Source organism: Xenia sp. Carnegie-2017, unplaced genomic scaffold (genome assembly GCF_021976095.1).
Source record: "Xenia sp. Carnegie-2017 unplaced genomic scaffold, XeniaSp_v1 HiC_scaffold_19, whole genome shotgun sequence".
In the NCBI taxonomy this organism is placed as follows: domain Eukaryota; kingdom Metazoa; phylum Cnidaria; class Anthozoa; order Malacalcyonacea; family Xeniidae; genus Xenia; species Xenia sp. Carnegie-2017.
The window spans coordinates 2109698-2133878 of record NW_025813481.1 but is presented as its reverse complement, the minus strand read 5'-3'; the positions used below and the strand labels follow the sequence as shown (position 1 = coordinate 2133878).

Below are 24181 nucleotides of genomic sequence, written 5' to 3'. Positions count from 1 at the left end.
CTCGATTTGCAAATTCTTTGCCGCAATCTTTGGGAATACGCTTTACTGCTTTTCCATAACCATTATTTCCCAGGGCAAGGTAAACACGGGTTCCATCACTTCCCTTGCCAAGCAAGAACTCCTTCATGAAAATTACACGCAGTCCACTGATTAGTGTAACTTTTTCTGGATGTTTGCGTCCATACTCCTCCATCTTTTTAAACTTTTTTTGATGTATTATTGATTTATCAAAACATTTCCATGGTTGACGCAACAATTCTTGAACTTAAAGGAGAAGTACAAATCAGGAAAGATAAAAAAGGACTGATAAATTCAGTTTTATTTGTTTTGGCAATATCACATAACATATAACATTGCTGTGTTTTTTCTGGATGAGAAAACACGGATGTTTTTTCTTTGATATGGAAATAACATTTACTCCGGTAGAAATGAGTTGGTCATCATACAATTCACGAGCAATAATCGACGTTCCACGATTAGTTCATTGCATGACTATACCAACCTTTAACTCAATAAAGCCAGTGTCAGATCTAGGGTACGTCAAAAAAAAAAAGAAGCTGCAGCTCATGCTTGGATATATTTCCATTTCCAAGTACATAGAGGCAAGTCCATTGATAAAGTTTAATTTTTTTGAAATTCAAATTCAATAGTTTTGGTTTGAATATATTTTGAATTTAAAATTGAGCATCTATAATTCATTTTGACAAACGCTAGATCTGCTATACTAGATTGAGCAATTCTGCAATGGATAAAATACACTTCGTTTTCACATTAACATACAATATGAAATTTAGTATCTGAATGTTAAAAAGTTATGACCAAAAATCCTCTTAAAATAAATTGCATTTTTTGAACCGGAGAAACAGAAGCGTTAAAAAAGCTCCGGACAACAATGCAAAGAATTTATAAGGAAAGAGAGTATTTTTACGATTCCCGAGAAAAAATTGCTTTTGCAAACAAGTAAAAAACCCTTTTATGTTCCGTCGTTACCAAGGGAAAATGCATATAATTTAGCAATATCGTTAAAACTGAAGAATTATTTCTATGGCTGTAACTTACTAGGAACACATTTTTCCATGTCAGGTCTTAAGATCCATTCATTTAACCTCATGATTCTGTGCACCAGAAGAGGAAGCTCTGGTAAAACCCGTACAAAATACTCTTTATAGTTGCCTTCCTTGATATATGGTGACAGTTTTGTACGATGCTCATCATGCCAATGCTGATCAACGTCTTGTATGAATCTTAAGCATCCTAACCATGTAGAGTCGTAGAGTTTCTTGTTGAAATGATCATCGAATTCATGAATGAGACGGTTCATCCAATTGTTGAGACCATTTAACTGCTCATGGACATCTGAGCTGAGAGGATGATCTAAATGCGGTATCTTTATCTCCGGTTGATTCCCAACTTTACACAGCAAGTCAAATTTTTCTTCATCAGATAGTAAATAAGGGTGTTTTAACGCTTCCTTTGCAGATGGCCTGAGTTCGGGTTTATGTTGTAGCATCCATGAAAGAAGATCATTTAGTTCGACATTACTGATTTTCTTCAAGCCAACAGGTTTTCCTTCCAACAAATTTTGAAGTATGCACATTTTAGTACCAAAAGGATGTTTTCCTTTTGTTGCAACAAAGTAAGCCACCATTCCTGCATTCTCAAATAAATTAAACATAACAGAGTACGTAAAATGTAAAAACTAAATTTACGCACAATTTGCAAATAGTAACAACCCAATACCTACCATTACATCAGACTTTGTTTTGTAACGCGCTTTATCAAATAATTTTTTATCCTCAACATAAGATTCAGAGGCAATCCAATACTGAGTTCCCCTATTAGCATCACCTACATATGTCTGAGAGTCATTCTTCACAATTCGACTAATACCAAAATCGGCTATCAAAAATTTGCCTTGTCTGTCTCGGAGTACATCGGAAAGTTTCAAATCTCGATGAAGAATGGGACGTGGATCGCTGTGAAGATCAACTAAGCCTTTCAATATTTGCTTCAAAATGTCGGGAAGTAATTTTTGAAGATAATCTAAACTATTTGATTCGGATAGAACAAAATCTTCCAAAGATTCTTCACATAGATCGAGAATTAAATGGACATATTCTGTTATTGTATCTTCTCTCGAGCAGTAATAATTTAGCATATAATCCGACTTCTTAGCATTGATTTCATTAAAAATTTTTTCCTCTTGCTGTGCCAAATAAGTATTATCACGAAGAATTCGTTTCACTGCTTTACCGTAACCATCCTTTCCCAGTCCAAGATAAACACGGGTTCCATCACTTCCTTTACCAAGTAAAAACTCTTTTGAGAAAATTACACGTACATCGTCCACATGTTTAGCCTCAACATTAGGGTCTTTCCCATACTCAATTAATTTTAAAAACAATTCCTTATGTTTTGTCGATTTATCATTGTATTTCCATTCATGCAGCTTCAATTCTGAAATAGAAGTAAAAGTAGTCCATTTATAGAGAGAGTAATATATTGTAGCTGAATAGTCAAATAATAAATAAATAGCAGTGGTAGAGTTTCTCTATTGCACCAACGATTCAGATAGCAGATACAATCTGTGAAAGAAAACTTACAAAAACAACAAATAAACATATTACGACCATTTATTTAAGCAATGAGTTCTGATAAGAATGGCTCTAAAAAGCTCTTATACGGGAAATCTCACCCAGGTCTTTTACTCATATCATGAGGGTATTGTTTTGCAAAATAGGAAACGAAAACTAAGACTAGTTTTTGTAGCTAAACGAAAAAGTATTAGCTACTTTGCATAAACGTTAAAAAAACATTGGGTACTCCACATTGAGTTCATGCTAAACATTGAACACGGCGAACAAGTATTACGTGAATTTCAAAGTAGATATTTTCAATCTTCAACCTTAAATTTATAGTATTTGTTAATTAGCAAATTTGTCTCTTAATTAAGTTGAATTCATGTGCACTTTGTACCTTGGTTCTTTTTTCTTTCACGAAATTCTTGTAATCTCGTTGTCATTGAATACTTTAATAAATCACGTCCTTCTTTATCGTATATTTGTACCAGATATTCCATAGCGTTCTCTTGTTTTTCTATATCTTCATCTTCCTTGACAATCTCCAGATACATTTCATAAATTTCTGCTGTTTCCCTATATTGCTCAAGTTTATCAAACATTTCTGCTAATTCCCATAAAATAGCCAACATTCCACTGACAATTCCAGCTGAAGTAACAATTGACAAGTTCTTCAAGTTCTTCAAGAAATCTTTACCAACGTTAATACCACCAACTTTTCTTGGTCGTCGCGGTCGATCACGTCGTTTGTTTTGTTCTTGTTGATTTCCTTGTTGATTTTCTTTCCGTTGTTGAGGTTGCATTTCTACTTCTTGGTGTTCACAATCAATAAAAGAGAATCCTTTTCTATAATGCTACAGGGATTTGTCATAATTTTCAAGTAATTTATTCAAACCTCCCAATGCAACATGACAGAGACAATCCATTTCATCTTTCTTTATACCATCCTCCAATCTCTTACTGGTACAATGGATACTCCCCAACCCGAGGTATATTTGATGTTGAAAATATTTAATTTCCAGTTCAGAAGAAAGACTCAAGCAATCATTAAAGCAGTTTATTGCTTCCTCCCCTTTATCAGAGAGTGTGTAAGCATTACCAAGACCAAATAATGCCATCATTTTGATGCTGTTCTCGTCTGTAACTTTTACACAATTATTGTAATGTTCAATAGCCGTTTCATAATCGCCATTATTCATAGAACAATTCCCTTCTTCCAAGATCCTCATAACTGCTGGAACTGTGAAAGCTAGATCTCTTCTAGTAATCACGCAAAAATTTATCCAAGTTCTCCAATGTTCTTCATGTGAACAGCAAACTTTTCTTTATTGTACTCATTTTTTTGCGACAAACATCAAAGTTAAGCTGTTTAACTATATAAGGCAAAATAATGAGCTTTGTTTAGTCCACTCTTTAGTTTCAAAATTACAATAGAGGAAATTCATCTATGGAAGTTTAGAGCAAGCAAATGAGAGATCTGAGTAACATGTATGTATAGTGTGTGTAGGGTGTTATATACCAATAGGTTAAAGATAGGGCAATTTTGCAAATTGAAGGTAAATCAACTCTCGATAATGACTGTTTTAGCATTTCCCCCCGATAAGTTTCGTAACTTAATTAATTCATTCAAGTGCCCATTTCAGCAACATTGAATTTAGGAGTGATTTCCACAGTATTAGTAAAAGTTTTTAAGTTTCTCGAATCACTCCATTTTTAAGGCTATTTAAAGTAAGCAAAATGCTCCTTTTTATGGAGCTTGTCAGTCGCAGTAAAAGTCTGGAACGACTTACTTTTGTAACGTCATGCAAAGTATTCATCAAGATATATATATACCAACCACGTGTTTGTCGGTAATTGCACGTTGCCAAACCCCCACTCCCACAGTCACGAAAGTCACGCATCAAGACAATACTTAATTCTTCTAATTCTGTAAACTTCTTATAGCTACAATACATTATTTATCATATGAAGACAATGCAAGATGCGACAACTTGAAATTGAATATAATATTTTGCATTAAAAACTTTCCGTCTGATTTCTTTTAAGTATCTTTTTTCCTAGTATTTTTATACACAGGTGTTGAAACACGCGAAGAAGAAAACAATACAACAAAGTCTGGAAAATTTACAATCAATGTGACGATCTTTGAGTTAATGGTATCACAAATATTGATTTCTTCACCATTTCTGTTCTCAATAAAGTAAATGGTTTGAGCCCGGGAGTATAGTTACATGTCCTCATATCCTCATTCTGATGAAGGCTCGAAGCAACGAGTCGAAAGCTCAATAAAAATCACTTAAAATCCGGAGAAACTTTTATCTTTTATGTATTAAATGCCTGGATTACAAATTTTCAAACTTAGTTACATGTTTGTAAATGTAGATCGTCCAGGTTGGTATCGTCCTGAAAAGGACTGTTTTTGTTGTTTTTGAGTCAACAACAACAAAAACAGTCATTCTCAAGATTATACCAACCTGGACGATCTACATTTACAAACATTTTTGTTCTCGTCAGATCAGAACCATTAAACTATGTCGAATACCTGTCTCGCATATAGTTGCACATAGTCGTAGATTAATATACTGTATATAAATTGGGACATTTGCTCTAACTCGTGTCAAATACATATTTTAGCAAAATTGCGCATGCATAAACAAAGATGCGTCAATACCGAAACGTGCTTTGAAAAAACCTCAGCGTTTTATTGATGAATTTGTAGTAAATGATGATTTTTCTAGGAAAGAAAAACAAACAAAATAAAGGCGCCAATTTTTTTAATATAGAAGTATATGAGGTTGATCAGGATCAAAAAATTTTAAAATGCTCGTAGTACAAAGCCCTCGGTGCAGTCCAATCTTAATTCGTGTGTAGTTTCCAAATAGAGAGGTACCCACACGTCACAATGCATTGTAAATTGCAACTTACATGACAAACTTATTATAAACCCCAAAGTTCAGGTCTGCAGCGCGATGAATCTGTGTCAAAAGAGAATCACAAGACGCACTAAGAATCAAATTGTTATAAGCCGTTGGCCTTAGTTAGATAGTATACGGGAAATGCGCATGATTGAATCTTTGAAAGCTTCAAAACATATACATTTGATAAAAGTTGCATTTAATCTATTCGAGATTGCAGTACTGCAGTATAGATAATTGGTTAATGATAAACTATCTCAAAAGGTTGATTCTTCTAATTCTCATCAATAAGGTGCTTCACCTTTATGAAATAAACTTATCAGCCCATAACTCTAAGTATTGAAGTCATTTCCAAGCATATTCTTTTTCATAAGAAAATTTGCTTGCGTGTACTCTTCCTGCCACGTATATCATACCACTTTTGTCATGAATACACGTTAACAAAGTAAAAACCTATGTTATTTCTTTGTATTTTAAAAATCGAAAATTGGCATCTTGATTAAAGAATGAAAACTGTACAAAAAATACACCAATGATTATGAAATGGTTTTAGTTTGAATTGTTATTGCCTAAATAATTTTTAATTTGATTCCGGTGAGTTGCAAAGAATTGTCCTGTTCAAAATATAATCTGAAGATTTGTTCTCGGAAAATAGACATATAAATAAAGCTTTATGTGATCAAATTTAACTTCTGACACAATGAATTTTCTAATGAATGAAAAAATCCGCAAAATTCAACCTTACGTTTTAAAGCGTTTCGGTTTTTAATATTGACTATTGATGAGAGTACAATACAACTAAGTCAGCAAAACTTACAAAAAATTCTCCGGTCTTCAGGTAATCCAACTCTATTGACTTCTTCACTGTTTTTACTACCGTCTGACTAAAAGCATCAAAACAACAAGAATGACTTGTTTTGCAAGTCCTCACACCTACATAAATTTTCTCAATTTGAAAAGATTGGAGGAGTTTTGAAAGGGCTTAGTTTTAATTTTACACACGAATGCTTTCCAAAATGCCTTTGGTGTGAGACATAAACAAGTACATTAGAGGAAACACAAAAAACAGTCGGTTATTCATCACATGCATCACCATAAATTTGGTCCAAACAGCGTAACAGAAAAGATAAATATTTCATTTTCTAAACCATTAAGAGAAAGTAAATTCAACTGGAATTTACTTTCTCTTAATCGCATTTTTCGCCGTATTTCAGCATATGATCCATTATACGAAAACTGTTGCCAATACGAGTCCATGGTGAGCTCTTATAGAAGATAATTGATCATTCATTTTCTCTATGCTTTCTTACTCGCTCTTGCAACTGTTTTGCAATAAAAAAGATTATTTTGACCAAGTAGAAATTTCAAAATAACAGTGGGAAGTACTAGTCCGTATTCTGTGCATTAAAAAGTGTCTTGGAAAACGATTTTTGTTGCCCCCACTCGTGAACCCCGCTTTTTTCAATTTTATTGCGTGAATACTTGGCTATCAGTGGCGTAGCTAAAGGTCGTGCTGGTTGTACTCAACACGACCAAACATTTTTCTAACTAAGGTTTTTCAATGCACTGAAATTTCAATATTCGTTTACAATTTTAACGAATGTAAGCGAAAACAAAATCTATTTCTATGCGTCCATTGCATACAATTTACCAAAGATGTCGAAGAAAACGGAACTCTTCCTTTTCTCGACTGTTTGGTAAAACATGACAATCAAAAACTAGGAACAACAGTTTATCGCAAGCCAACACATACTGACCGACTACTAGACCAATCATCTTACAACCCTACATCTCACAAAGCCACCACAATCAGAACATTAACAAGACGTGCACAAATCATATGTGATTCACCGGACGCTCTACAAAACGAAAACAACTATCTCAAACGTGTTTTGACAAAACAACTATAACTGACTTTATCAAACGCAACACTTACAAACCCAACGAACCCAACGAAACAAACAACTCACTGACAACAGCAACGATACCTTACATCAAAGGTACGTCTGAGACTATCTCGCGTATCTTACGACCATACAACATACGTGTCGCACATAAACCAATCACAACATTACGACAAGTACTAACGAACATAAAGGACAAAGAACAACCCAACGAACGACAAGGTGCAGTTTACAAAATAAACTGCTCCGACTGCCACGCCTCCTATATCGGGGAAACTGGCAGGAACTTAAACATAAGACTTACTGAGCACAAACGAGCTACTAAGAAACAAGACAAAACTAATCACATTGCCGAACATCACCGAATCACAAAGCACAACATTGACTGGGACTCGGCAAAATGCATCACTTACAGTACTGACTATAGACAACGGCTTACATTAGAAAGTTGGTATACCAACTTGGAACAAACCCCTGAACAGATCACAGCAATTACCGGCACCTTACAAACGACTTATTCACAATACAAACAAACGATCAACTAAAACATTACACTTCAAACTAATTCACAATGACAATACACAATTGACACCCACACACTACAACTAAAAACGTCACACCTAAATCACACATCACAACTAAAAATAAAATATTTCACTTCACATTAATCCACAATGACAATACACATTTCCTGTACACACAATACAATGACGTAAGAACCAGACAACAAATACGGCTAACCTGACGTTTACTCCTCATTTGACTCTGAAGATGACTACCGCTAAGGTTGTCGAAACGTCAGTCAACAACATCAAAAACAGTCCTTCTCAGGACTTTATTAACCTGGACGATCATCATTTGCAAACATATAACGATGCTCCCGGGTTCAAACCATTTACTCAACTCGAAAAGTTGAAAATTTAAATTCTGTTGTGTATTGCACGCAACGTGTATAAAATGAGCGTTCTGGCAATTTTACCGTCTTATTATTTTTATAGATAAACCAGACAATGCCAAAATACTTCGAAATGAAAACGTTTTTGAGAACTTTTGATAAAATACTGTATGCATCCTTTTTCGCGGTAACCTTCCCCTGATTTGAACAGTTATAAACAAGCACATGATGGGGCAGCAAATACCTATATGACTCGACATCTGAATGCAGTTACTAGAACCAATTTAAAGAGAAGAGCGAAAGGCTGTATTGGTATATTGTGTAGTTCAATCTTGCCCTCAATTTGACTAATGGCTGAAGTGACTCACTTTAATCTACATAAAATCTTTGAGCGACACCAGGTTTTGCTGTCAGAACTGCAGAGATCGATGCCTTTTTTAAAAAAAAGTATGCAGTGTTGCACGCGGATAGCAGTATTTGATATGAACTGGAGCTCAGGTTTGACAAATAAAGTTTGATCTTAGGCAAATATTGAATTTGTGATAGGTGCATATAGGGGTTTTATGTTATGTACCCATCACACAGACTACAGAAAGTTCAAGAACGAAGTAGAAATTCACTTAAGAATGATAACAATTAAATGAAATTAAATGAAGATATGATCTTCGCACTTTGCTGGACAATTTAAGCAATCGTCTCAAATTAATTTCAATTACCGCACTGCATAAAAATATTCATACGACATTCCTTTCACGAGAAAACATCAGCCCAACAATATTGACCTGCTCACCACTGTGTGACTTCATAGCTCACTTGGTCAGAGCACTGCACCGGCACCGCAGAGGTCGTGGGTTCGAATCCCGTTGAGTCACCTGATTTTTTCAGGTCCTGAGACGATTGCTTAAATTGTCCAGCAAAGTGCGAAGATCATATCTTCATTTAATTTCAATTACCGCACTGCATAAAAATATTCATAAAATATTCCATGATAACAATATCAATACTGTCAGATTTAGTAAAGACCGCAAACGAACAAAATTTATGCTAAGATCAAATGCGAATTATGGATATCACTTGAATTAGCACGATAAGCGACATCATGAAAACGTACGTCCTTGTATGTGTAGTAAAGCTCATAAACCTCTTTGTACCCATTTAATGCATACAACAAAGGTCCAATTTTAACTCTTCAGAAAGTAAAAACATCTTAGTCTGACATTGAACTAGAATTCGTAGCTTGCAACTAGTACGACCAATCGCTTAGGACTATTACTTTAATTCGTTCGTTTTGTGCAATGTATTGATTTTTGAACTATACTTGGACTTTGTGTATTGTAATGAAGTACAACTAAATTATAAAGGTTTCATGACTTTCTCCATTTTCAATGTTTGCACTAGACTCCCTAAAGCTTCAAAAAATAAGGATGGGGTATATACTATACTTGTCGACTTTAACCCCACTCCCAAATTTAAATCTGTTCCTACGCCTATGTATCGATCTTATGTATATCTATGAAACACCAAACCATTGGCGTTGTTGCTGGGGTACAGCAGGGGGGAAATACCCCACGAATGATTTGAGGGGAGACACCACTACCAGAAGGCATACGGGGGCCACCAGAATGCATTTTTACAAACTCCTCTAAATTTATTTCAGGAAACAAAATTCAAACAAATAAAACCACTGAACGACGGAACGGAGAAGAAAAAATGGCGGACAGATCTGTTTCTGCTGAGATTTGCCGAAATTGACCAGTATTATTTCGCATTGTAATACAATTTGTAATCAGAACGCTACAATATTTTGATCTATTCATATCCAACAATTTGTCGCGTTTTTACTCAAAATGACAAGGAACATATAATAAACAGGCACCGCAGAGGATCGATAATTGGAGGAGGGGGCTAATATTCATATATTCATGATATGTAGGCTTAAGATCTTTTGAAATCCATTGTATTCTAAGGATTAAAACATAAATAAATGAATATGAGCCCCCCCCCAATTATCGAGCCTCCACGGTGCCTGAAACTTGTATGCCGAAGGTTCATCTGAATTGTCAAAAGCTCTTTTTTGATGACGACATTAACTTAAAACTGACTTATTTTGTGTTGTTCAACACCTACACTTTGTAAACTATAAATTTGGAAAATAGTCCAGTCTGCACAAAAGCTTCTTAAGCTATTTTTATAGTTATTATGGATAATATTATTATCTTACGCAAACAATCTCATGAAGGGATTTTGAGTCGAAAATGCTTAAAAATATTGGGCGCATGAAGACGTAAAATATCCTGAGATGATGAGATTACAAGGAAAAGCATAATCAAGGAGTATATGTTAAATGTTAGAAAGTATATTACTACGTATGGAAGATACAATTTATAAGTGCCTTATACATAAATTTGATAGTATAACTTACTTTCATAGTCGGGGTAATATTCCGCTCCTTCACCTTTAGACTCGTAACGTTCTTTCAATTGAAAAGACACCAAACGTGTGACAGTATTTTAGTCAATAAAATTCGACTCTGAAAAAGCCTTAAAGATATATCTATAGTTGGTGCATAAAAACATAAAATCTCTAGACGATAATTATCGAGGTAATTGTTTTATTTATAACACAACAAAACAATTTAATGGGCTCTTTATCATGAACTATGAACAATGTTAATGTATGGGCTTCTTTTAATATTTGGTGGCATCATAATACCACACCGACTATAAATATAAGAAAATATGTAAATTACAGAACCACGAATTACAATTTTTCATTATAAAAAGTATTTTTGATTGGTTTTCTCTTCAACAATAACATGTTTGTTTCTGTATTGATTACGAGGAAAATATCCATCGGTCAAGATATTGGTCGTCAAATGAATAATGATGTAATACGTGGAAACAAATGAAAGTATTTTTATATATAGCTATCATTATACTTTTAAGGTTATTGTAGACAAGCACATAGTTTGTACAATCAATTTGGAAAACAGCAATTTTATTATCGTCGTGTGCAAGCGCAATAGCAAAAAATTATTTTAGTTGCAACACAGTGAAAGTTGAGAACGCTTTGATTTATTAAGAATGTTGTATGTTTTTAAACACATATATATAGCAAACCTTCACAAAGGTATCCTTCTTTCACACTCTTTTTTGCATTAAGATAACCATCATTAATCCCTAGCACAAAGTTTATATTTATGTTTTGCATTCGATTCACAGTTGAGTATCTCACCGTCGTAAAATGGTGAAAGTATATGAATGAGTAAACCTTTTAAAATTTATTATTTTGCACCATTATAACGGAAGTAGTTAAAAATAGCTATGAAGAATGATTTTTCTGAAAAATAAAAATTTTGTTACCAGATGATGAAGGCATTGCATCGCTGTCTTCGAAACTGTCATTATCATTCTATTGACGTACAGAAGGTTCCCTTTTTTTCGAAGCTGGAACAATGCAAATAAATAACATTACCAAATGATAATATAAGTAGTAGTTAAAAATAGCGATCTGTCAAAACGCTGACATTTTGAAAACAACGCTTGTTATTTTTTAAACGACTCAAACCAATATCTAAGTCACAAGAACATTTTCAAAAAAAACATTTTTTGGCATGCATTTTAATTTTTTGCTGCCCACATCGGCTTTGCATCCTTTTAACGATCTTATGCAAATATTCCAGTGTAACGATCTTATGTAAATATGCAGTAAAGTTCCCTTTAAATGCGGGAACATTGAGACTGAAAAATGAAACATTAAAGCATCTGTCGAGGTGAAAAGAGTTCGGAGAATTAAAGAACCTAATGTTTTTAAGGTTACCTTCTGAAAAGCTTGTGTTCATCCAAAAGTGTTCATCCAAAGTATCATCTCCATCTAAACACATGATAAAGAAAAGAAACTTGTATATCACATGTTACACTACCCAGCTTTTGTAAAATATGAATAAAAGTCGGTCCACAAACGGATAAAACACGAAAAATGTCGGTCTGACTAAAATTTTGGGATATTTGATCCAATAAACCTTTCAGCGAGCGATAATTTATTTAAAATTTGCATTTACGTAACCATTTATTGTATGCTATTCGGTCTTGCAATATTACATGCATGGTTATGCTAATACCGTGTGTTTGCAAAGAGGGAGTTGAATCAGTGAGTTGAACTACCTTACTTTGTGGTTTCTAATCTTTTGGGTGGAAATATGACAACGTGGGTTTTATTGCAAGTTTTTCCGTAGAACTAATAATTTACTTTTACTTAACACATCATAAATATCTTTTGAAACAGTTATCTGTCACAAAAAAAGTTAAAGGAAACGGTAACTTAGATCCAACATCTGGGCATCTAGCTACCACTTAAACGCTAAATGAAACTATGTGTTCGTAAACATAATTATTGGCTTTTATTTGTTATCAATAATGAAATAATATGTTTTAAAATTATGTTTTCAACAATATTCTATTTAAGTTCATTTGTGTACGTGTAACGTATACATGCAACTGACACGTTGATCATGATGGTTTTCACAATTCACTTTTACTGAACACAGACGAGCTACTAAGAAACAAGACAAAACTAATCACATTGCCGAACATCACCGAATCACAAAGCACAACATAGACTGGGATTCGGCAAAATGCATTACTTACAGTACTGACTATAGAAAGGCTTACATTAGAAAGTTGGTATACCAACTTGGAACAAACCACAGCAATCACCGGCACAAAACCTGAACAGATCACAGCAATTACTGGCACCTTACAAACGACTTATTCACAATGCAAACATACGATCAACTAAAAACATTACACTTCACACTAATTCACAGTGACAATACACAATTTACACCCACACATTACAACTAAAAACATCACATCTAAATCGCACATCACAAGCAGTGGTGAGCAAGCTCTAGGAAAGCTCGTAAGAAATACTCTTCATAGTTGCCTTCCTTGATATGTATGAGTGGTTTATCATGCCAGTTCTGGTGAACGTTTTGCAAAAATTTTAAACAACCCAACCATGTGGAGTCGTATTGACTTTTATTGAAATTACTAAAGACTTCAGGCTTAATACGGTCCATCCAATTTTCTAGACCATTTAACTGCTCATGCACATCTGAGTTAAGAGGATGACAAAATACGGTATCTCTATCCCTGGTTGGTTTGCCACATCACACAGCATATCAAAGTTCTTCTCATAGGATTGTAGATAAGGGTGTTTTAACGCCTCGTTGGCAGATGGTCTTAGTTCAGGTACAAGTTGTAACATCCATGAAAGTAGATCTTTAAGTTGAACGTCGTCGATTTCCTTTAAGCCAACAGGGTTTCCATCTAACAAGTTTTTCAGTCTATACTCTAGAGGTCCAAAAGAATGTTTCCCTTTTGTTGCAACATAATAAGCCACCATTCCTGCATTCTAAAATATATAAAAACATAACAATGTCAACAAAAGATTTCTAAAAAATTTGGAAGTAATTTGAAAATGGTTATATTTTTACACCCACCATTACATCAGACTCTGGTTTGTATCGTGTTTTATTAACGGACTCTTCATTAACAACGTACGATTCAGGAACCATCCAATACTGAATTCCTTTAGTAGCATCGCTTACATGTGTCTTAAGGCCATTTTTCAATATTCGGCTAATACCAAAGTCAGCGATTAGATATTGTCCTTCTGCATCTCGAAGAACATTAGATGGTTTTAAATCACGATGAAGAATAGGATTTGGTTCGCTATGAAGGTCAGCTAATCCTTTTAAAATTTGCTTGAGAATTTCGGGAAGAAATTGTTAAAGATCCTCTAAAGTAGAAGATTTTACAAAACTCTCCAGCGATTCTTCACATAGGTCAAGTGTCCAATAGGCATATTCAGTTCAGGTATCTTCTTCTAAGTGGTAATAATTCACAACATAACTCGACTTCTTTGCTTTGATTTGATTCAAAATTTTCATTTCGTTCTCTGCTTTTTTGGTACAGTTATCTCGACGTATTCGTTTCACTGCTTTTCCATAACTATCCTTGTTCAGTCCAAGATAAACACGGGTTTCATTATTTCCTCTGCCAATGCAAAACTCGTCCGAGAAAACTACACGTACGTCGTTCACACATTTAACCCTCATACCTGGGTCGCATCCATACTTGATTAATTTTACGAACATCTCTTTGTGCTTTCCTGATTGATCAAAATACTTCTATTCTTTCAACTGCAATTCTAAAAATTATGTAAAAGTATTACATTTAGGGATAAGGGATGAAAATAATCAAACATGTGGAAGTGAGCTGAAAATATATTTGCGTTTTAACCATTTCATACCGTCAAAGGGGATGCTGGAGATAAAATTTTTAAAATGGTTAGCTTGTTCATGAAAATCTTTGATGCACTGATAAACAAACATATCACGACAAATCAAACACAGAAAATTTACACTTCGACTGTATAACCGGAATAACTGACTGACTAGGTTGCATTTTTTACACTTAGAGATTTTAGAGATTGATTAGCTACATCATTGACGAAAAAGAAATATTTTAATGGTTAACTTACCACCAAATTGTTCTTCCAGACCTGCAGTGGATTTCCTTTTGATATATCTTATGATTCTGTTCACTAGAAGAGGAAGCTCCGGCAAAACTTGCAGGAAATACTTTTTATAGATGCATTCACTTGGCGGCAGTTGTGGATAAGGTTCATCTTTCCAATCTCGCGAACGTTTTGTAAAAATTTTAAGCAGCCTAACCATGTAGGGTCAAAGTCATTAAAATTGTTAAAAATTTCTCCGTCGATACGGTCCATCCAATTTTTTGGATTATTTAACTACTTATGGACATCTGAGTTGAGAGAATCACTTATCTCTATCTCCAGTTGATTCACCACATTACAAAACATATCAAAGTTGTCTTCAGCAGATTGCAGATATGGATGTTTCAACGCTTTTTTGGCAGATGGTCTGAGTTCGGGTGTATGTTGCAGCATCCATGAAAGAAGATCTTGAAGTTGAAAATCACCAATTTCTTTCAATCCAACAGGGTTTCCATCTAACAAGTTTTTCAGTCTATACTCTGGAGGTCCAAAAGGATGTTTCCCTTTTGTTGCAACATAATAAGCCACCATTCCTACATTATAAAATCAATGAAAAGGTGAAAGTGTGAACGAAATGTCAAAAATTGAATTTAATTATTCAAAGTTACATTTCTATACCTACCATCACATCAGACTCTTTTTTGTAACGTGCTTTATCAACCGACTCATCTTTTTCATGATATGATTCAGGAGCCATCCAATACTCAGTGCCACTTTTTGCAATGCTTAAATATGTCGTACGGCCATCCTTCAATATTCGACTAATACCAAAGTCGGCTATTAAAAATTTACCTTGTGCGTCTCGTAGAACATTTGAAGGTTTTAAATCTCGATGAAGAATAGGACGTGGCTCGCTGTGAAGATCAGCTAATCCTTTTAAAATTTGTCTAAGAATTTCGGGAAGAGATTTTTGAAGATAAGTCGAAGAATTTGCTTCTGACAGTACAAAATCCCGCAGCGATTCTTCACACAGATCAAGTATCAAATATACATATTCTGTTCCACTCTCTTGTTCTAAGTAAGAATAATTTACAACATACTCTGACTTCTGTGCATCGCTTTCATTAAAAACTGTGTTTTCATGCGGAGCAAGATTGTTATCTCGTCGTATTCGTTTCACTGCTTTCCCGTAACCATCTTTTCCCAGTCCAAGATAAACACGTGTTTTACTTCCTTTGCCGATACAAAACTCGTCTGAGAAAATTACACGTACATCGCTCATTTGTTCGACCTCGTCATTGCCATCGCGCCCATACTCAATAAGTCTTTGGAATAATTCTTGATGTTTTGTTGATTCACCAAGGTATTTCCATTCTTGTAACTTCAATTCTGATATTGAAATAAAAGTATTACATTCATAGAGAGCAAATGTGCATGGATAATCATATATAAAAAAGTAGAACAACCGCCATAAAACACTCGTTCAAAGAAAATGTTTTGGAGAGAGTGGAGGGTAGCAAATAGCAAAAATTCAGTTAAAAGAAAATTGCGTATTTTATAACAAACATTTTGTCGCGAACAATTTTAGTGAAACTCTAAAAGAAGTAGTTTAAATAAATTTATAATAAATGTCATTTCGTAGTAAAATTTGTCTTTTAGCTAAGATGAACTCATCTGATTCTGTACATTTTTTCTTCTTTTTCCTATCGAGGTCTTGTAATTGCAGTTCTATTGAATTCTTTAAGAAAGGACGCCCCTCCTTTTCGTATATTTGCATTAGACGCTGCATGGCATTTTTTTGTTTCTCCATATCCTCGCCATTGGTAACAATCTCCAAATAAATTTCATAAATTCGTGTTGATTCACTCCAATCTTCAAGTTTATCAAACAATTCTGCTAATTCCCAATAAACAGCTAACACTCCATTCACAATTCCATCTGAAGTAACAATTGACAAGTTCTTTAAGTAATGGCCAACGAAATCTTTACTAACGTTTATACCACCAACTTTTTTTTGACGTTGTGGTTGTTGTTCTTCTTGATTTCCTTGACGATTTCCTTGCTGTTGTAGACGTTGGCAATCAATAAGAGAGAGCCCTCCTCTATAATGCTCCAAAGATTGCTTATAATTTTCTAGCAACTTATTCAATCTTCCCAATGCAATATGGCAAAGACAGTCCATTTCATCTTTCTTTATGCCTTCCTCCAATCTTTTCGTGGTACAATAAACACTCCCCAACCCGAGGTATATTTGATGTTGAAAATACTTACTTTCCACTTTTGATGAAAAATTCAAGCAATCATTAAAGCAGTTTATTGCTTCCTTCCGTTTATCAGAGAGCGTGTAAGCATTACCAAGGCCAAAATATGCTATCGTTTTCAGGCTATTATCGTCGGTAGAATTCAAACATTTTTAGTAATATTCAATAGCCGTTTCATTATCGCCATTATTCATAGAACAATTCCCTTCTTTCAAGAGCTGCATAGCTGCTTGTTGTCACGGCCGTATCCCTATCTCTTCTCGTGATACGGCAAATATTTGTTTGAGCTCTTGATTATTGTTTCCAACTTTCCTTCAGTGGAACTTTCCAATCCCAACTATGGATTAATCACAGGAAATGTAGTGGTTCTTTTAGAAGCGTTGAAAGAGTATCTGTGAATTAACTTCGACTGTTATTTGTTACAAGCGAACAGAAAAATTTTTCGTTTCATCTATTTCTACGTAGATTCTAGGCGCTCATTTGCTATCGTATTTAACGCAATGCAAAATTTATAACGTCTTATTGACTGTTTTTTTGGGTATTCAATTTAAAACAATAAAGAAAATTAATCGATGGAGATTCTTGAGCTTAAAAAATGATAGATATAAACCAATTTGCTCTTAATTGTGTAAATGTGTTCTGCGACAGTATATGTTATCTGTTTCAAAGACATGGATAAATGAATATGTGACTTGACAATGACCAAGACCTAACTCTTGCTACTATTTTGGAATTTTGTCCTATTCTTATCCTACTAAAGCAGCTATACTTCGTACTAGCTGTGGGTTTTTTCATGAGTAGAAAACATGTGCAGGCATAGCTGAAAAGCAAGTATGAATGCTTTATCCTTTGACATAACCTTTGCTGTAAATAAGCATGCAATTAAAATTATACATAGCTAAAAGTTGCTAGCTAAATGGTTATTCGCAAACAAAATTATAGATTTTCTTGTGAAGTCATTTGTATATTTCAATTATTTTTGCTCCATTTTCACGATGTCGTAGACTGCATATCGTGTTTGGCAAATCGATAGTTAGTTTCGACATCAGTGACTATATGACTTGTCATTGTTAAAATTTCATAATTTATTTATGTTTTTATTCAACTATTCACACATTTATTATATGTATTTTCTTATACTTCCATGCTATTTATCAACAATCTTCAATACTTCCTTTTGTCCTTATTTTCTCACCGCTCAACAAATACGAGCAATTTCACCTGAGTTTTAACACCCGGTTAATGCCCTAATGGCCAGTGGCTCAAAAACTGTCTGTTAACCAACTAATTCTTATAAATATTCACAAATAACAAAATTTTGAAGAAACAATGTTAAAGAAGTTTAGACACAAATGATAAATCGTGCAATCGATTTAAATAATGCCAAGATAACTTGCTCAAAAATTATTTTTTTTAAATTGCCTGCGTGTCATTTCCGGCAACGATTTACATCGTCATCCGACAAGAGAAAATATGAAATGTTTTAGAACAGTTCATCGGCTCAACAAAGTTTTTTCTTTTTTATCGCTGTGGCGAAAAGTATACAAAAAATATAAGGTTAAAGACACAGAGTTAAATACAGAGAGATAAATAAGAGAAACAGAACTAACCTTGGCAAATGAAACATTATAATCATGAAATATTTCACATGTATTCAACCTAACATTTAACGCGTGCCATTCTTTAGTTTTGTTGGGACAACGGGATTGAGTCACCTGATTTTTTCAGGTCCTGAGACGATTGCTTAAATTGTCCAGCAAAGTGCGAAGATCATATCTTCATTTAACAATACAACAAAGTCTGGAAAACTTACAATTAATACGACGATCTTTAAGTGTTTGAAAATTTGAGAAACTTTGATTTCGTTGCCATTTTGTTATAAACAGATTATAAACATCAAAGTATGTTAAATGCGTCGTAGATTAATATCGTTTGATAATAAATGTAAAGCATTTCTATAGATCGCAGCGGGAAACAAATATATTTACTTCAAGAATGGATAAGGAATTTCAAGTACTATTTCAAACGTCATACGCACATGTAACTTATGCCTCTGATTGTAAACAACAGAACGAGCCCTTTTATAGTGAAAAACACCGAATTTCCCTTTGGTTAGAAATTCTTTTTTGAAGAGTTCGCTCTTGTTGGGACTAGGCGACACTGTATCTCCAAAACAGTACTATATGATCTAATAGGTACTATGCTTTACAAACATTTTAAATACACCATAATATTTTTCAATTTTTTTATTTTTAATGATAGATAATTTTCAACTTAGTTATAAGACACCTTCAGTGTGATGGAATACGATATTTATATCATACAGTGTGAATCTGTGAAATGTATAAGATAGAAATTAATAATGTTGAGGTGATACAGAGGCCGCGGAGAGGTTTGAAAAGTGGAGGGGGGGGGGAGGCAAAAGAAGGTGGCAGAGTCGGATTGTTGTTGCCAATGTAGCAAAATTGTTTTCAAGAGTTTTATCAGTAATCATTCAATATAGAAAATTTGTTTGATTTTGTGTGTTCAGACTGAGTGCCCTGGTACGGTGTTCAGGCACGGGTACCAATATGAACACAAAGTTTTGATGGTGCATGTGTATAAGTGCCTGGGTCTGGACACCACGAAAAGAGGTATTACCCAAGTACAGTGCTCAGGCACGGGCACTAATGTGAACGACGACACCTTAGTAACGTGTACAGAAAAGCATGCATTCAGCTCATGGTTTTAAAACTTGTTTACAAAAAAAAACATGAAATTATAAATAGACGAAACTAGTGGGTACTACGTAGTGTTAACAACCTGCAGATTTTTGCCAGAAACAGGGTATCGCACTCCGGCAATCAGTCCGAACGTGCTATAATTAATCAATCTAACGTCAATTAAAAAATTGAAGGTGGAACAAAGGTGAGACACGAAATACTGTTAAGCATGCATACTTATCAAATGTAAGTATTTTCCTGGGGCGGATTTTTATACTTTTACAGTTTACAAAGCAAGAGATATTGAAAAAGTAGGGGTAATTGCCACACTTCTCCGCGGCAATCATATTTTTATCTTAAATCTGCGACTAAGATGGCTTGTAGTGAAGTCGAAACATGTCTGTCATTAAAATTAAAAAATTGAGAAATATTGTTGTTTATTTAAATGCTTACAAAATATTTCATAAAATGAACATCACGGTAATTAATATATGCAAATATATGAGATTAAAGTGGTTTGAGATAGAGACGAAAACACTTGTATAAAAAGATATTAATTATGGCAAAAACGTTTCAAATTTTTGGCTCTCCATTAGATGCAACATACAGTGGTGCTGGCAGTATTTTTTTTGTGGGGGGAGAAGTGTAACACCTCCAAAATGTCACATACAATGCATAACGCAATGTTTTATTCAACTGAAACTTTCATGTTACGTTTACAGAAACCCCAGTATGTGAAATATATTATTGGCAGTCGTCCCTCTTGCTGGAGCCTCTGACAAAATAACAAAAAAAAATGCTCACATCCTGCAAAACATTTATAAAGTACTTAAAACTAGCATATTGAATATTATCAAACGAAAAAAACTTTTTAGTAAAAATAACAACTAAATTGGGACATTGTATAGTGTCATGGAATCCTAATTTGGCTACATTGTTTAACATAAAAAATTGTTCGTATGACTAAGCTATAAAATGTTTCTGAAGATCGTGTCTTGTTTTCCAGTCAGTCGACCTTATGATTTTGTGCACCAGAAGAGGCAGTTCAGGAAAACGTTGCAAGAAATAATTTACATAGTTGCCTTCCTTGACATAACGCAACAGATGTGTACGAGGTTTATCGTTCCAATGCTCATTCACTCTTCTTATGAATCTTAAACACCTTGCCCATGTAGGCTCGTAAGTCAGAGTTTTCTTTTTGACATTCTTTTTAAAGGTTTTGAAATCTTTCAAGACTTCATCATCGATACGCGTCATCCATTCAATGGGAGCATACAATTGCGCAACAACATCTGCATTTGGAGAACTCTGACCTTGTGATTGTTTCATTTCCGGTTGGTTCCCCATATCACACAGCATGTTAAATTTCTCTTCGTCTGGTTGTAGATAAGGGTGTTTTAACGCCTTTTTGGCAGATGGCCTGTCTTCTGGTAAATGTTGTAGCATCCATGAAAGAAGATCTTTAAGTACAACATCATCGATTTCCATCAATCCAACAGGGTTTCCATCTAGCAAGTTTTTCAGTCTATCTTCTCGAGGTCCAAAAGGATGTTTCCCTTTTGTTGAAACATAATAAGCCACGATTCCTGCACTCTAAAATATATAAAAACATAACAGTGTCAACAAAAGATTTCTAAAAAATTTGGAAGTAATTTGCAAATGGTTATATTTTTACACCCACCATTATATCAGACTCTGGTTTGTATCGTGCTTTATCAAATGACTCTTCATCAACGTACGATTCAGGAGCAATCCAATAGTGAGTTCCCTTAGTAGCATTGCTTACATGTGTCTTAAGGCCGTTTTTCAATATTCGACTAATACCAAAGTCAGCTATCAGATATTGTCCTTGTGAATCTCGAAGAACATTAGATGGTTTTAAGTCACGATGAAGAATAGGATTTGGTTCACTATGAAGATCAGCTAATCCTTTTAAAATTTGCTTGAGAATTTCGGGAAGAGATTGTTGAAGATCCTCCAAAGTAGAAGATTTTACAAAACCCTCCAGCGATTCTTCACATAGGTCAAGTATCAAATAGACATATTCAGTTCCGGTATCTTCTTCAAAGTGGTAATAATTCACAACATAACTCGACTTCTTGGCTTTGATTTCATTCAAAATTTTCATTTCGTTCACTGCTTCTTTGGTACAGTTATCTCGAAATACTCGTTTCACTGCTTTTCCATAACCATCCTTGCTCAGTCCAAGATAAATACGGGTTTCATTATTTCCTCTGCCAATGCAAAACTCGTCCGAGAAAACTACACGTACGTCGTTCACACATTTAACCCTCATACCTGGGTCGCGTCCATACTTAATTAATTTTAAGAACATCTCTTTGTGCTTTATTGATTGATCAAAATACTTCCATTCTTTCAACTGCAAGTCTAAAAATTATTTAAAAGTATTACATTTAGGGATAAGGGAAGAAAATAATCAACATTTAGGGATAAGGGAACAATTTAGGGATAAGGGAACAATTTTACTCAAGATACAGATAGGAAATTCCTTCAAGTTTGATCGGATATTACTTTCATTCAATGGTATTGTCCACATTCAATCATAATGCCAATCCCTGTAATATTATATAGTACATTGGTAAATTATTTGAGTTGAAAATAAGAAGCAACTTTATTGTAAGTAAACGGAGGGATATTTGTGATTAAAAGTCCTACAAACAGAGGGAGATTTAGCAAAAGAGAATTTTACAAAATCTTTTCATCGTCTGAGAAATCTAAAATTTTTTTCGACGGTTTGACAGGTGTACATGCGTTTGCATTTCTCCATCTCAAATTGGTTGAAAATCTTCTTAAAGTAATCGCAGATCAACATTCCCAGTAGAAAATGAACATTGCAATCGTCAATCTTCTTGAACTATATATATAACACCAGAATGTGAACTTTAAGTGAAATTTATTGCGTTTCTGTCTGTTTGTGTAACCAACAAGACAGCGTCATCACTGGTTGATTCAATGCTGTGATTGGCCTGGTCAAACGCTCTGCAATACCATTATGCTCTGGAGAATAAGAGCTCGTAGGTTATTGTACAAAACCTTTGCAGTACAAAACCAAAGAAACGCCTCTACACAATATTCACCACAAATATCACTTCTTAAAGCTTTCATTTTATGATCTTCTGTTTGACTTAAAGTATAGCACACGAATTTCTTAAACTTGTTCAACTGATGCTAAAGTGTATTTGGAGATAGCAGTTGAGGTAGAATCATTTATACCAACAGTCGATAATGGAATATACAAGTCTGCGTCGGTCAACAGATATGGTCGCCTCGGTTTCTTTTATTACAACAGAAATATGTTACCGCAAATATAGGAATGAGGATATTTAGTCGTAAACGTCCATCCTCAATTTTCTTTGACGTTACTAAACCTCGCATTGGTCAGCAGAATATTTAATTTCTTTTATCCCTGAAAGCATGCGTTTATATATAATACAATACGAAAAAGTGTTTCTTGCTCTGTAAAAACTTGCTTTGTGCAAATTTCGTGATGAAAGTTCCTTTTACTTTATTTGGCTTTCGGATTTCTTTGACTGCACCATATTTCATCTCATTGAGCATATCTTCCTCTTTGATCATTTTTCACTAATTTGTTGATAAAGTGAGCCGTTTGATGTCTTTTGTCTCAATTGCCAAAATTCATTATTTTCAATGATGTATAACATGATGTATAATATTTCTTACGCTTGTACGGTTTTCAACATCATAAATAGTCTAAATTTTGCACATTTATTTTGTCCAGAAGAGCATAAAGTAAAAACTAATTATGTCTAAATACTACGGGCCTCTCGAAAGCCTGATCTCATGAGAAATTTGACACCCCCCAAAAAATTTAGGGCCCTCTTCCGAAATTTGCCCCCCCTAAGTAAGAACTTTAACTTTATCAAGAAAATGGTGCAATTTTTTCCAAAACTTAAATTACAGCCAATTTAAGATGTGACAAATTATGTGGACGTATACATTTAATAACAAACAAATCAAAAAAATTATTGCACTTCAGCAATGCCGGTTATTATGAGTTGGCGAGCATGTTAATGTTCAAGCGTGAGTATAACTAAAGTAATGACTCATGAAAATCATTCTAGAAATTAAAAAGCATAAAGGCTTAAATGACTCAATCACTTCGTAACACAATCTGCAAACGCACAAAAGGTAGTAATTTACGTTATTTAAAGCTCGGAAATAGTTAAGTGTTTACTAAAATCGAATTTCGAAGAGTTTAAAAGTTATTTATGAAACTTTTTGCAACATTGACAGATTTTTGTCTTATCTGAATCTGTCCACACTAATGCGTTTTCAAAATTAAAAGCAATTACTGAATTAAAAGTGTGTTAAATAATAAACTGCGCGTGCTTATACATAAAGCGCCCACAGTTTTTGAGACA

General features: G+C 34.2%; 1 protein-coding gene across 1 annotated transcript in view; it reads right to left on the bottom strand.

Moving 5' to 3' along the window:
• Positions 1-1705: 1705 nt before the first annotated feature.
• Positions 1706-24181, bottom strand: part of LOC124438730 — a 65880-nt gene continuing 43404 nt past the window's right edge. Inside the window, exons 9-12 of the mRNA XM_046988929.1 lie at positions 21460-22166; positions 20941-21371; positions 2977-3011; positions 1706-2457 (exon numbers count right to left, since the gene is read on the bottom strand). Coding sequence (XP_046844885.1) covers positions 1706-2457; positions 2977-3011; positions 20941-21371; positions 21460-22166 — 1925 coding nt within the window. The remainder of the gene's footprint in view (positions 2458-2976; positions 3012-20940; positions 21372-21459; positions 22167-24181) is intronic.